General features: G+C 35.8%; 1 protein-coding gene across 1 annotated transcript; it reads right to left on the bottom strand.

Annotated features, from left to right (window-relative positions):
- On the bottom strand, positions 1 to 1,959 carry LOC131666073 (uncharacterized). The gene has a single exon (XM_058938439.1). It carries the CDS (start codon positions 1,957 to 1,959, stop codon positions 1 to 3), a length of 1,959 nt encoding a protein of 652 aa, XP_058794422.1.
- Between the last annotated feature and the right edge of the window lie 14,454 nt (positions 1,960 to 16,413).

Genomic DNA, 16,413 nt, shown 5'->3' with positions numbered 1-16,413 from the left:
TCAGATTGAATGAAAAAACTTAGTTCTTTTCAGAAGTTCTAGTACACTGTAGCACGATTTTTTTTTTGCAAAATAGTTCGAGTATTCAATTGGAAGGTTGCAACTTTTTCTTTCTTCAGCTAGATCCGCGCACTCCAATAGTAAATGTTTCACTGATAGCGACACCGCACATTTTTCACACTTATTTGGTTTGTCCTTCGTGATTAGATGGATATGGGTTAAGTTCGTATGTCCGATTTTGAGTCTTGTTAGAATGACTTGCTCTTTGCGTGTGACATCGAGAGTTGGCCTATTGTCGAAGAAATTTTGTACGAATTCATGAATTTTTAAGGCAGGGGCCTTCTTCCACAGCTCGTTCCAATACTCATTTATGGCAGACGACAGTTCTTTCTTTTTCTCTGTATGAGGGTGGGGTTCAATATTCACAGTGTCATTGGACATAGCTGCTGCTTCCTTTGCGGCTTGATTAACTATCTCGTTTTCTTTGATTCCACAATGTGAAGGTATCCATGCTATAACAATGCTGTCAATTTTATTCCTGTGCTTTAAATCTAAAAGTTTGTTATTGATTGATTTTATTGCAGTATTTTTTGAGTTAACTTCCTTCAATGCTGACAGTATACTTTTTGAATCGGAGAAGATGATAAATTTGTTCATATCCATTAGTGCAATTGAGTCGACAGCTTTACTCACAGCGTGAGCTTCAGCTGAAAAAACCGACCATGAGGCGGGCAATTTATACTTTTGAATTTCTCCATTAATTAATATAGCACAGCCAGTTCCATTCTTAGATTTCGATCCATCTGTAAATATAGGTGTATGGTCGCTGAAATTGGACTTGATGTTACTAAATATTTGTTGTATGGTAGTAGTATTCATTTCATTTTTGACACTAGGAAATTGGTCATCAAGGATGACCATTGGTTCTGCAAGCCAAGGCGGAGAGTTGAGCTGCATTTGAGGTAGGACGGGTCCAATAGATTTTTCCACGCTTTTGAGATATAATTCCACTCTAGCATGTATCGATATATGGGCTTTGAATGGTGAGTAGTTAATGCTGCTATTTTTGAATATCAATTTGAATACGGGGTTGTCTGGTGTCGCTGCTATAGAAGTCGCGTAATTCAGCGTGGTTTGCATACGTCTTATATGTAAAGGAGGAAGTTTCGCTTCACTTAGGATCGCTAATACTGGACTGGTTCTAAATGCTCCTGTTATGATTCTCGCGGCTGCGTTTTGGACGGGTTCCAATGTTTTGAGTAACGATTTACGCGCTGAATTATAGGCTATTGATCCGTAGTCGAGCTTAGTCCTGATGAGGCTTTTGTACGTGTTATTTATAATTTCTAGGTCGGCTCCCCAATTTTTCGAAGAGATGCATTTGAGTACACTCAGTCTTCTGATACATTCGTTTTTCAGGCTTTTTATATGTGTATTCCATTTTAGATGTGCGTCAAATGTCAGTCCTAGGATTTTAACCGTATCGACTATTTCTACGACTGTGTTGCCTATGTTGATTTGAAATTCTTCTAGATCTAGTGCTGCTTTGGAAAATATAGCTAGAACAGTTTTAGTTTTTGAAAAGCGGAACCCCGTTCTTCGATTGAGAGTTTCGAGTTGGTTGATTGTTTTTTGGAGCAGCTGAGTTGTGGTTTTTGGATTTTTTCCTGCAACGAGGACTGTACAATCGTCAGCAAACCCGGAGTAACTGACAGGTTTTTGTATACAGTTCTTGAATAGGTTGATTACTATTAGAAACAATGTAACACTGATAGCTGATCCCTGGGGGACTCCATTTTCAGTTTCGAGACAGTCTGATAACGTACCATTTATTTTTACTCTGAAATATCTCTTCTTTAAAAAGTTGGCGACGAATTTAATCATGTTACCGCCGATTTTGTAGTCTGCCATTAGCTCGATCACTTTCCTTTTCCATATCATGTCATAGGCCTTTTCCATATCTAGGCACAAGGCAGCCAAATGCTGTTTGTTGGCGAAGGCTTCGCATATTTTGACTCAACGGTCACTAGCACATCATTGGTAGACCTGTGGTGTCTGAAGCCATGCTGATTCGGAGAGATTAAATCATTTTTTTCCAAGTACCATCTCAGCCGTTTATTCAATATTTTTTCGAGAACCTTGCATAGACAGCACGTAAGGGCTATAGGCCTATAGCCATCCGTACTGAGCTTATCTTTGCCAGCTTTTGGAATAGGAATAACAGTTGCTTCGAGCCAGCTTTTCGGGAAGGAATTCTTAGTCCAAATCAGATTGTACACTTTAGTTAGATATTCCAGAGCCACTAAGGGCAGTTGTTTGATAAACGCGTTTGGTATTTTGTCAGGTCCCGGACTAGAATTTTTACAATTCTTTAACACTTCTTGTAGTTCTTTTAGTCCTATACAGTTGTTTAAGCTTTCTGAGTCCACTGATAATTCGATGTTATCGAGATCGATTACTTTTTGCTCTTCCTCATTTTTGAATTGTAAGAACTCTGGGTCGAAGTTAGCATCACTCGAGTTCTTGGCGAATGTCGCAGCTAGAAGGTTTGCCATTTCTTTATCGTTTGTGGTTATTGTTTTGTCGGCTTTTGTTAGTGCTGTGATTTTATTCCAACTTTTCCTTCCGTTAATGGCATTTATTTTTTTTCCAAATTTCATTACTTGGCGAACAGTTTTTGAGACTTGATATGAACTCAATCCAGGCTTTCTGTTTGGCCGATTTAATTGTTTTACGTGATACAGCTTTTTTCATTTTGTATTCATCTTGGTTGTCGAATGTCGGATGTTTTTTAAACCTGTTAAATGCGTGTTTGTATTCTTTTACTGCCTTTGCACAATCCTCATTCCACCACGGCACGTATTTAGCCTCGATATTATTTCTCGTTTGTGGAATTGCTTGTTCTGCAGCTCCTGTTATTATTTCTACAAATTTATCTATTATTTCATCGATTTCATCGGCTTCGCAAGTCTCGGGATCTTTGAGTGATTCTATTTTATCGCTAATCAATAACTGAAATAGTCTCCAGTTTGCTTTTTTCAGAATCCATTTTTTACTATGATTATTATCTCGTGTGCAATCGGTATTATATTTTAATACGATAGGAAAGTGGTCACTATCATATAAATCTTCTAGTACGTACCATTCGATCCTTTCGTATACGCTTGGATGGCAGAAGGATAGGTCGATGTTGCTAAAGGTTGCATTAGCCGCATTGAAGTGCGTGTGTGATTCGGAGTTAAGAAGAGCTATGTCATTATTAACGAGTAAATTTTCGACTAATTGTCCTCTTGAATCGGTCTTATTTGAACCCCATAAGGTGTTGTGGCTGTTGAAGTCTCCTAAGAGTATTGCCGGCTTCGGCATCTGTTGTATAATATTTTCTAGATCATCATAGCATAATCGCTGGCTGTTAGGTAGGTAAGCGTTGACTATATGAATTTTATTTGAGCCGATAATCACAGAGATGGCATTTACTTCGAAATTAGTTAGAATTTCTACTTCGCTATGACATATATTTTTGCTTACGTAAATCGCGACTCCACCGCTTGCAGCTTGACTGTCGCCGCGGTTTTTATTCACTGTTTCGAATCCTTTTAGTTTGCGATGGCGGTCATGCTTGAAATTGGTTTCTTGAATGCAAATTATATCGGGCTTTTCGTCGTCGATCAGTTTTTGTAGATATTCAAAATGTTTGTCAAGGCCATTTATATTCCATTGAATGATTTTGAGCGCCATTGTGCTGATTGTAGAAGATTATGCAGTTTCTTCATCGGAGGTTTGTTGACTATCGTTGTCTGTGTCTTGTTTTATCAATTTTTTCTTGAGTCGAGTAAACCTGCTTTTCATGTTTTTGTCTTGGAGAAGGGGATAGAGTTCATCTAGAAGTGTTGTAATGTCATCAACATTGTCGCAGTATTGTTTTGATATAGATAAAACGTCATTCGAACCATGTACATTTTCCAACAAACTTTTGAATTGTATGAAGTCTAGAGTTTTTCCCGGCATGCTCAATGTTTCGCGCAACGGTTCGATCATTTCATCGAGAGTTTTCTTGCTGATGTCAGCCTTTTGCTTTTTGCCATTCTTAGGCTTGACTCTATCAGTTTTCTTCTTTGTATTCACTTTGATTGACGACGAAGTTGTTTCTATTTGGAGCGGTGTGTTGGAAGAGTCTGACGATAATACAGAACTTGTTCTTTTTAAGTTGGTAGACGCAGGAGGAGCTACCAACGTTGTTGGTTTAGTTGTTTCGTCGACTTCCATAATGTTGGTGTTTACGTTTTCTAGTTTGTCGCTATTACTGTTTGCACTCTGCTCTTCTGTATCACTATTGTTTACGATCTGCTCATCTGTATCACTATTGTTTGCGATCTGCTCTTCTATTCTACTATTTTTTCTCTCTTTATTCGGGGATTTGGACTTTTCTTGCTCCAAGTTTATATTGTTGTTTTGCGTCTTGTCGCCAATAACAGCTGGGCAGTTGTTAGCTATGTGACCTTCTTGTTTACATCCGAAACATTTTAGCGTATACGTTGAAAGATATATCCAGAATTTGTCGTTTCCGTACGTGATTTGCAGAGAGGGTGGAATTTTTTCTAAGTCATCAGGATGTATGTACATCTGGCGTCGGAAGCTCAGCACGTGAGCATATTCTTCGCCAACACCGACCTTAAGGTATGAGATTGACGAGCTGCGTCTAATACCTATATTGTCGATAATGTTTTCGATAAAGGAATGTGGAATCGAAGGGCATACGTTCGAGAGAATGATACGTTTGTGACGTGTTAGAAGTAATCGAAGTTCGTGTATTTGTCCTTGAATGGTTATTTGTTTGTGGTTGGTTGCCGTTTCTTCTGCAAGTTCTTTGCCGGTGAGAAATATACATACTCGGTTGTTTGAGATTTTTGAAGCAAACTTGACGTTAATCGGTTTTACAATTGTTCCAATAGCTTGTATGTACTCTTTTAGTTGCACGCCATCCTTGGATTCAATGACGATTGCTTGTTCTCTGCTTGGAAATTGGTCTTTTTGCGTTGCTGTTGAGTAACTTGGAATTTGTTGACCTTGGGTGAGAATGACGTTGGTTTCGGTTGGTAGATGGGCCCCGGTACCGGAAGCCATCTGAGAGGAGAGCATGATCTAATTACGCTGCACCTGAGTGCAGACGAAATTATTTATTCACTATGCCGCGCTAGTACGCTTTATTAGCGAAACGCACGCACATACACACAACACGAATCACAGTCGCGCGATTGACACGTAGTACTCGCGGGACGTCGATCAAAACAAAAACACGTCAGCCCTCTTCGAAGGTTCGATGAAGACTGTTTTTGTGTTATTATTTTTTGATTTGGTCCTGCACACACATTTATGTAAAACGAGGATAACGTAATTATAGGATGTGGTAATTATATACGTATATTCATTAATTTTATTTAATTACATTGAAAAGTGAGCTTTAAATAAAAATTCAAGTCAATATAGTGAATAATTATTAATAGTGTGAACAATTTACCTCTCTTTCAACATTTTGCATATGATATCTGAAACTTGCACAAAATCACTAATGTATTCTTTTTGGGTAGAATATTTTTTGAAATGCAGCAATACATTCATTCATTTAAATCTCTTGCAATATCTTTAAATATTAATTTATTATCAAAGACTATTTAAAATTATTTAAAATTATTATCAAAGACTATATAAAATTATTATTGAATGTAATTAACTCGAAGTTGAGATATATCAATTAAAATACATCATCACGAACTATAACTGTTTTAAGTAGATGAATACATACATATATAGGAAAGTATAATTTTTTGAATAAGAAATCAGCACTAATGAGATAAAATGTAAGAGTGACGGTGCTAAATCCGACATGCGAAATGTACATCATAAATTACCACCGTATGAATAATAGGAATAGCCCACGCGAAACTTTAAACACGATATTCTCCAGAAATTAAAGATCTAAGTGATGACACTGTCATTCAGCCATACTGCTAGATAAATGAGTCCTCTTTTTAAAATTGTCAAGAGAGAATATAGGTCAGTAACTGAGTGGCTTATGCAGCGATCGGCGAGCAAGAACTTTGAGCGATGCTCAAGCCCAGTGAGAATTTTCGGAGAGTCCGCAGAGCTGTTAGTCAGATTGAGAAATATCCATACGTGAACTATGATTAATAGAGAAAGTGGAAGTTTATCTGTCTTAGTGTTGTGACGTACATAAATTAGACTACGTTAACGTTCATTTGTATTTGGCATGTCCAAGAGCAGTATCGTTGTGTTATCTTCTGCGCTTTTAGAAATTATAATGGGTATCAAATAAAAATAAAAGAAGTTATTCGAGGAAATTAATTATTCATGTCATCTCTATTTGATACACTAATTATTTGCACTTAGAAAACTCACAAGTGTGAAAATAAAGAATTCCAATTTCTGTTAAAGGTATAAGAAATCGTATAGCCAACAATTACAAACGTAACCATCTCGTGGTAATTAACAACTGCTCATGCAACCACAACAGAATTCGCCACGATGGCATACTTTCTTTTAGAGAGAGAAAGAAAGAGAGAGAGAGAGAGGAAAGAAAGTCAAACCAACAGCGAAAAAGGCTACCGGCCAAAAGAAACAAGGCAAAGCAAAAGTTCCACGAAGTACTTTTCGACGCTCCGCAGACCATGAAAACGCTCCAAACATGGATGGTCCGTATCTAAAAATGGCTGTAATTAACGCGACCGTGCTATCGGAATTAATTACTGCATTCCAGGCGCGTTTCCCCTAAACGAAAAACAAAGAAACGCGTGCGTTCCCCATCGATTTCGCTGTTTTCCTTTTTTTTTTAACCTCACTGCGTCACCACTATTTTTCCATGAATATGCAGCGTGTAAATTGAAGCAGCACTGTGCACACTGCAATAATCGTAAAACAGAAATAGCGAAAACCACCGCTTGGAAGCAAGGATATATACAATAGTCGAACGTACAAGCGTGATCCTTTTGAATTTTGAGCGGGAAAAAGAAATCCTGAACGGCTTTAGTTCTCTATATACGTTAAAATGGGTTTCCAGAGAAAAATATATAGTGACTCTGCCAGTGTTTTACGTTGCCTGCATGATGTATTGGTCGATCTAAAGTCATATAACTGAAGTACATCAAGTAATGTAAAATAAACTTTTTTTAACTTTATGGCCGGAATAATATTGACAAAAGGTATATGCGCGCATGTTGTTTTTTACACCATTGGATTTTAAATTTTTATGGCTTTTCAGTTAACGATAGCGCTTCCAAATTCATAGATTTTATAAAAATATTGAGGTATTGTTGGATTCATGACAAAATAGGAGCATCACGTAGATTATATCATTAAAAAAGCCAAATATATTGTACATGTAACATCAAGGTTGCGAAATTTCTTGGATATAAAAATTTTAATGACAATATATAGTCTTTCGTCTGATGTAGTCTTCTTTGATAGTAATTCAAAATAAAACATAATTTCTAGTAAAATAATTCTATATTATATTCGAATTGCATTAATAAATAAATAGATATGATCTGCAAAGATACATGTCCCAAACTGATTTCAGTAACAAAGCTTTCAAGGAGGAAAGAAAAGTCTTGAAAAAATCTTTGGTGCAGCGTGTGATAAGAGGTTCCGCGGTCGTCTCAGGTGTCGCTTACATCTTGCGGAGAGAGAGAGAGAGAGAGAGAGAGAGAGAGAGAGAGAGAGAGAGAGAGAGAGAGAGAGAGAGAGAGTAGAGAGCATACGCACTCGAGCTCTAAGAGAGAGAAAGAACAATAATATCCAGTAGCAATAGTGCACGTCCTTGGAAGCGCTCCAAGCAGACGACGACGACGACTATGAATCGGAGCGCTTATCTACAGTTATTGAATCACCGAGAGCGCATCCTGGCACACAGAATTTCTACTCCTTTCCTTATCCCATTCTCTTGGTTTAGCTTATTTTCCCGAGGTATATAACCTGCTGGCTGCACGACTCTTGACGTTGCGCGCTCTTTGTTCCGCAATGGAAATGTAACCTTTAACTTTTGGAGTATTTTTCTTTAGCCATATAATATTCGCAGCGCGAAATTGAAAGTACTTCTCTTTTGTCTCTGAAAATTAGTTTTTGAATTGTTCATTAGGTAAATAGCTTTGAGGCGAGAAGTTACTCCAAGAAAAATCGATTCCTCTTGTTAATACTATCAAGGGGAAGTTTTTTATAAAAGGCGGTACATTTTTAAAAAGCATTAAATATTCTTTTACACAAGTCCTTTGATGAATAATTATATCATGATCAAGAATAATTCAAATAACCTTTTATTGAAATTTGCACTGCATACATTCTGCAAAAGCCTCATTTTCAATATCAAAAGTTTCCAGATTTCTCGTCACGAACAAAACAAAAGTTCAGTCTAATTCTCATTTGTCCTATTGCGCAAATTTCACTTATAAATTAGAAGCGTAATCTAATCTCGGAAAGTGCGAGACTCTCCTCTCGCGATGATAAATTTTATTTCCCAGAGGCTGTGCTATCTCCATTACTCCCGGCACGGCGCCTGATAACGAAGCGACAAGTGCCCCTGCGTTTTAGCGCACGTGCGTCCGTCGCATCATTTCCCCATCCCGCCCCCACCTTTCCTTTTCCCCTTCATACCGGGATAAATTGCGGAAAAGACTGTGTGTCGCACCGACCTTATGCAAGTCTCTCCCTCTATCTTTCTATGTATCGCTCTTTCTCCCTACGAGACTATACTCGTAATTACCACCTTAACTTGGTGCAGCGCGAAAGGGCGTAGTACAGTAATACCGCATTGCTTAGAAATTCTGCCAGCTGACAAAAGCTTTTACTACAATTCAAAGTTATATTTTCACTTTGTGCCCATGTTATTTGATATAGTCATGTACGACTACTATGTGAGGCTGAGTTTCTCATTTTCAACGGCTGCGGAGAGCAAGGAGAAATATAGGCAGCACTGAACTGCTTTCGGTGGCGAGCGTAAAAAAAAACTAATTGCTAAGTCACTTTTTTCTACTTTTATGCGTGACTAGAGCTTTTTATAAAAAAATTTACATCAGAACCCCTTTTTTGAATACTAATGAGCTTTTTCTTCGGATATTACTTTTAGTTAATGAAGAAAATCTGTGAAAAATAAAATTTCTTCCCTAGAGCGTTTGAAATATTTTTCTCTGCTTATTTCAGATATATGATGACGTAAAAAAATGCAGGTGAATATTATCAAAGTTAGTAGCAATTATTTTTTCATTGTTTATACATTATTACGGGAGATCGAAGCAAAACGGACACCTTAAGGAAAACTTGAAATAAAGAAGCCAAATATATTATTATATGTTTACGTGAAGTCCGTGTGATAACCCATATATCTGTGCAATAACAGCCTAAAAAATTAATTGAACTAACACAATAAATTGTTAAAATAATTAATGAAATTTTAAGTGTTGAAAAATCACCGGGCATGACAGACATCCTCCATGAAAATACATTAGGTGAAAATAAATAAACTCTTCATCATTTTTAGGGAAAAATAGACATAAAATAAATAATTAGGATATAGTTTCCGTTTTTTTAAAGTATTTTGAAAGTTGTTTTCATATTTTCTTCAGACCATTGTCAGCAGTTCGATTTTCTCTTATATTAGTAAACCATTTTAATTGAATCAATGATATTTAGGTCGTAAATCGCTATTTCTTTACGATTGTTTTACACGTTCACATGCAACTTCGTCCTATCTTAAGAAACATTTTAAGTCACCGACATCAAGTATTGTGATTAGTTGATGCTAGCAAAGAGTGCGGAATTTTGAATTTTCGTGTACTTTGAAATATATTTATTATATATTTAGGAACATAAGATTTATATTTCAGCAGTAAGTTCAATTTATTAATAATTAACATAGGTAATAATCTGCAAGAATATAAATATGATATTAATAAATAGTTTTGAGAATATAAGATGTTATTTTTTTAAATTATCAGTACAAATCGTTAATTTTATAGTCACTTGTGATACTAACATAAATATTCTGTTAAAATTTAGTATAAAGAGAAAAAAAATGAATAGAATAAAATAAAAAAGAATAAATTTTAATCTTCTATACATTATAAATTAACAAGTATGCTAGCAACGGAAACTAATTATCACAATATTAAACCTGTTAAATTTGAAAAATATTCATGGGTATTTTTATAGAGGCAACAAAAATCACACGATGTTAAATGTATTACTCATCAATAATCACTACTATTGAGTATATAAATTTTAGTGTTGTATAATAGTATAATAGCTTTATGGATCGTAAGTTGAATTAATCTTTTGGATAATTTTTCCAATATATCTTGAAATGAGTAAGTGTTCATCGGTTTTTGTCAAAAATAGATGCAAGTTCTATTTTTATTCACCAATGAATATTGATGTATGTTCTCCATTTTAAACAGCATGATTTATTCCTACCCATTAGAATCTCCAAGTTGATATGTAAAAAGTTGAAATAACGTAATAAATAACAGAAAAACATAAAAGAAAAAACGTGCGAAGATAAATAACACGAGTACCTTAAATAAAAACATGAACACTGGCTGAATTCTCTAACAAAGAAAAATATTTTGTTACTTTCAGACCCTAACCAAATGCATTTTTGATAAAATGTATCACGCATTATATAAATTTAACGCGGATAGTTCTTTGTTTGTTTCCTAAAACTAATGAATTATATGATCTATGTTACAATTACATTAACTATTTTTCTTGTAAAGTTCTTTAAAAAAGCATATCACATCAGCAATATCAGTGATAATTTATCGAGACTCGATTATACATATCTGAAGATGGCAAAGAAAGAAAGCAATAAATCAAAACCAAAAATCACCATGTCAGAAGTGATACGAGTAAAAAATCTGGAGGATTCAAAGCTCGTAAGATGTAAAACGAGTGGCAAGGCCGGTCGCAAGTCAAGAAAAAAAAGGGAGGCGAGTGAAAACCGCAGGATTTACGGGATTCCCAGGCAGCACCTATACATAGAGATATCCTCGCGCCTGCGTATACGAGAATATCCGGTATACGTACGTACCTTTGGCTGGTTGCGGGCATCAATTCGTTCTACTCACACGAAAGGCCGAACGTTTCCGAGCGATAAGGCGTACAAGACACGTTCACCGGAAACTTTTTTTCCCTTCTTTACTCTTATACTACGCCGACAAACCGATAAGAAAGAGGTGCGCGAGTACTATGACTAAATCAGTTTAACGACTCAGATCAATTGCTTCTAATTTTTCTTTTTTTTCAGACATTCTTGACAAAATTAGAATAGAGATTATTGATATTGAATTTGCGATGAAAATATTGATTGGAGGTAACTAAATTTTAAATTTTGAAAAATGATTGATTTTAGTATATTTGAAATGTCTGTTTTTGAATACTAACAACGAATATTACGAATAAAAATCAACTATTTATGTAATTAGAATAAAACTCTATTGCGATTCAACGTTACATTCAATAATTGATCCCTTTAGATATATAACACTAGGTCAACATGAAGAACAATGCGATAACGAAATATACCTTTTCCTATAATCAATAAGTAGCTCTAAATCTGCTCCTTTTGCGCTAAACATAAAGAGTCGCAGACAGATGGTCATAGAAGAAAAAGAATGAAGGAAAAATTATAGAGACGCATCCGAAGAGATGGAGTAATTACCGATATTGAGTGGCCGAACGCTAAACGCAACAGCAGTGTGACGCCCTCCTGATCATTCGACACCGCTGCCACTTTCAGTAATCGGGTTAAATCGAATCCGATTAACGGTATCACTCTTCTACTGAAGCAAATTGTAAATTCTCTGTAATTTTTCACTTCTTTTCCGCTTCATTTAACATCTTTGTTGGGTACATTACAAATAAATGGCACATTCCATTTATAACTAATGTAATAGAAAAAAAATATTTATGGTATGTGTACGTTAATTGAATTAGGGTTTCTGCTCTATTCAATATTTCGGGATCAAACATATGTACAATTACTGTTAAAATATATTTGATTAGATAGATATAACGAATATATATTTCATAACATTTCAACTTAACGTTAAATAAAATGTGTTATATAGATATAAAATTTCAATTTGTCCTATCTTAAAATATGATGAGTCGCCGACATTTAGCGTTGTGATACAAAAAAAGAGCGGAAATTTTTAATTTTCGTATACTTTGAAACAGCTGTGTTAGATATCTATAATTCAGAAATTTATACTTTTGCAGAAAAGTCAATTTATAAAGAATTAATATGGATAATGACCTGCAAAAATAGAAATATACCATTAATAAATCGTTTTAAGAAAATAAGAGGTAATCTTTTCAAATTCTGTTGGAATAATTAGTACGAATCGATCATTTGATTACTATCTGTGAAATGAATAGTGCCTTAAAATGTGATTGAAAGAGAAAACAGTAATTAAATTTAAATGGAAGAGATTACATTTTTATTTTTTTACATTGTAAAATGAGAGGTATGCGGGAAATGGAAATTAATTATTAGAATATCAAATTTGAGGAATGTTTACGGGTGATTTCAACGTAGCAACAAAAGAACATACGATGTTGAACTGTATTATTAATGCTAATATAATACTGATACCGTAAAAAATCACTGCTATTGAATAAATTTATGATTGTGTGATATTAATAATATAATAAATAACAAAAAATTGATATTAGTGTCAAATTCAAGTAGTACGTAATAGCTAGGAAATAAAATCGTCTTAGTGACTTACGCTCATGAAATAAATAGACGACGAATCCATTTTTTTTAAACTCCAATACTTCGTATTTCGCTTGTGCCCTGTTGCAGTAAATTCAATTGTAGCAGTCGGAGAACACATACGACGGTGCTAAAGTAAATTTCGTCTTATCCCTGTCAATTAGTTTGAAAATTCTGGGCAGTAAATTCTTATAAATTTGATTAGACCCATAAACATCAAATCCGTGGAAACAGAATACAATCGACGCGATGTAAATAGAATATTATCAGAGATAGCTTAATGTTGACATTCAAGTAACTTTAATAAAAAAATTATATGAAATTCTTGCATGGAAAATTTTATTTTATTTCCAGTATACGTCATCTTAAATGCATGGAGAATATCTTAAAAATAATCATTAATGTGAATTTAATTTTTTCCCAAAATAAAATGTCAATCAATAAAGCATGAACACTACAACTGCAAGAAACCTTCGATTTTCCGGCACAGACATAATCACGGCCCAATTGTACCGGCGTCTACAGAGCTGATTTCTCTCATTTTTCTTCCTACTCTGACCTCTTTTTTTCTTCCTCTCTCAGCGTCTTAACTTCAGAGTATAGTGCACCGACACAATTCGTCTTTTCCTCGGATAAGCCAGATAGTATCGTATAATATTGGAACTCAATTGTTTAATTATAAAGATATAGTTCATCGACACAAATTTAAGAAAATGTCAATAATACTTAAAATTTATTGTAAAAACCTTTTCTTTTACTGTCAGGAATAAACTCATCAATATTAATACAACTCTAACATATGTAAGTAGTTTTCAAAATGTTTAAACAATAACACGTCAATGATTGATTGAGCAACGATTTTTCAACAATAACAATTAATATACAAAAAAACTGCGTAAAAAATTCATACATATGTGTGTGTGTGTGTGTAAGGCCTAAATTTTCATTCATCAAGCTTCTTCACGCCTCCTCACGGCTTTTACCTCCTCGGTCCTCCTAACGCCTGCTCATGTCATATATATCCACGTGCGGACTATTTTGACTTTACGTTAGAAATGGCCATTTTCAAACCTTTGAAAAAATGTACATTATAACGAGCGGCCAGACCCTCGTTATGTCTCTCTCTCCCCATACATAATTATAATTATTCTTATGTATATAATTGTCTTATATTTATCCCACATGTATGGCAGCCAAAGGTAAGTCAGAGAGAGCGTTAATAGAGGGCGAGCTAGAGAGAGAGAATTCGGGAGGCCGGCGCGACGCGCGCGAGTAGGAGAGTAGGGGAGAGGCGCGCAATAAGGACTCGCTCTTGTACCGGCGACTTCGAAGCACGTGAACGTGTGACGAGCGGCTATACTCGTGTTTGCGATCTTTTGTTATCCGACTTTCCGCGACTAACCTTTTGTGACTGACTTTTCGGTTGTCTGCGAATACACGAGTGTCTACTCGGTGTAAGATATCGGTGCCGAGGTTGCACCTAGTGCTTTTGGCGGGCTAGTTCCTGCGACCACGCGTGCGAGCCTTTAAAGCCGCCCGCCTCTTGACTGCACCCGAGCTGTACACTGCGCGTCATCGCGAGCCACGTGCGAGGCTGAGGATATCGCCTGCAGGGCTAACGCCGAGACATTAATGTAAGTACCTTCTCGAATACGTGTCTCTCTCGCTAGCTTTTCGCCCTCTCTCCCGCTTACGCTGCGTATTAATTTTGTATTACTCTCCGTAGTAAACTCGATGTTATTCGTATATCTGTTTTCTTCTTTTGCGCTTCCTTTTACCTATCGTAAACAATCCCGTTCCGTCCGGCTTTCGCACCTGAATTTCGTGATTGTTCCAAAGCGCCCATAGGACTACACGACGCTCTCCGCGGGCCAAGGTAACAGACGCTGCACCACAACGTTCCTGTTGCTGCTGGGCTAGGCTTTGTGCAGCCTATTACGAGGCCCACACCGAGCTGTCTTAATCCCCTCGTAATTTATATAACGAGTGACCTGCGCTGGGTCAAAACCCCGTTATAACACACACACACACACACACACACACACACACACACACACACACACACACACATATATACATTTAAAAAATCTAAGCTAACCAAAAGCTTACCCCCATAATTAAATTACAAATTTACATAAAATACACGTTTAAATTCAAAAAATGTTCAAATATTTTATAAGCTAAAAATGTATTATTATTTATAATTTTATCGTTTATTGGTATTTTAATTAAAATAGGGGATTGCGGAGCGAGCAAGGGGCAGAACCCCCGTAGTATATACATACATACAAACAGTATATATATATACATACAAACAGTATATATACATACAAACAGTATATATACACACACATATAGTATAAATATACACACACATAGTATATTAATCCATCGTCAATGTCAATATGCTGTTTCAATTCGATCATTATCGACAAATATCGCCTAATGCTTGACATGTACGCAGTGTTCAATGTACTCTCCTACGTAGAGGATATGTTTGTATTATAGCAACTCGCCAAGCAATCTTGAATATAGCACATAGTGCAATGTTTGACCCAAGTTAATTGCTCATCTACTCGTAGTACAATGCACGTTTATTTTGATGTGTACTTTGATCAAGATACAAATTCAAATTTCATTATTCTCCAAAAGTAAAATATTATTTTTATGAATAATTTCAGATAATGAAGCAAAATCATAGTCCAACATCAAGCGATAGCCGAGGAAAAAAAGACAAGAAAGAAAGCAATCTATTCGCAATATAGATAGCAAGAAAAAGCCATAGTTTGACTACACAAGTGTATATCTCCATTTGACAGTGGTTTTTCATTCTTTTAACCCACAAAAACCTTCATTCTAAAAGCAACATAATTGCATAATATTAATTTGTAATCTCGTTAAATAAAGTTAATTTTAAAGAGTATCTAATATTCTGCCGTGAGGTCTACTTTAAGCCTTGTCTTTCTTGAATGAACTCTGTACGAGGAAAGATGTATCCGGAAAGACATGGAAGTCAGCTTAAGAGCTTTGAATTGACATGTAAAAAGATCCTAACATCGAACGAGTGAATGTAATCTAGACTCAAAGACTCGTTCAGCTGCTTAATTCTTTTATATTTTGTAACGGAAATTCTCAGTAGTAGTTGAATTAAGAAAACTCAAGCGTTTTTTGAGGATTTAAATTATATTTATGAAAATAAGTATTTCGCGTAAAGTTGAGGTAATATTTGAACTCAGTAACCGCAACGAAAACGTCGCAATAATAGCAATTAAGATAACCAGTCTATCTGTCAACGCAACAGTATCGTCGCATAAAACGGGCAAAGTTCGATGCCGCGACGAAAGCAATAGGTCTTTTGCAAGCCAAAAGCGATTTAACTTGAGGTAGGTCGGGTGTTACTTTGAACAGGTTGAAATTCCGTTGCACAGAGAACTAACCACAGAACGTGCTTACTACTTAAGAACGAAGGCAGCTGTCTGCCTGTCTATGACTTGATTGTGCCACTAGAAGAGAGAGAGAAGGAAAGAGAGAGAGAGAGAGAGAGAGAGAGAGGCAGATACTTGCCAACAGGAAGAACGGCTTTCGTCACTTGAGTTATGGACTTCTCTCTTGACAGCGCGCTGATGGAA

This window comes from Phymastichus coffea, unplaced genomic scaffold (genome assembly GCF_024137745.1).
Source record: "Phymastichus coffea isolate CEN01 unplaced genomic scaffold, Cenicafe_Pcof_1.1 PCOF00056, whole genome shotgun sequence".
NCBI classification, from domain to species: domain Eukaryota; kingdom Metazoa; phylum Arthropoda; class Insecta; order Hymenoptera; family Eulophidae; genus Phymastichus; species Phymastichus coffea.
Note: the sequence above shows the minus strand (reverse complement) of the source record. Positions and strands in the feature narration are given on the sequence as shown.

What these genes read in the sequence shown, in the direction of transcription:
- LOC131666073 (XM_058938439.1), bottom strand. Translation starts at nt 1,959, where the DNA reads ATGGAAAAGGCCTATGACATGATATGGAAAAGGAAAGTGATCGAGCTA.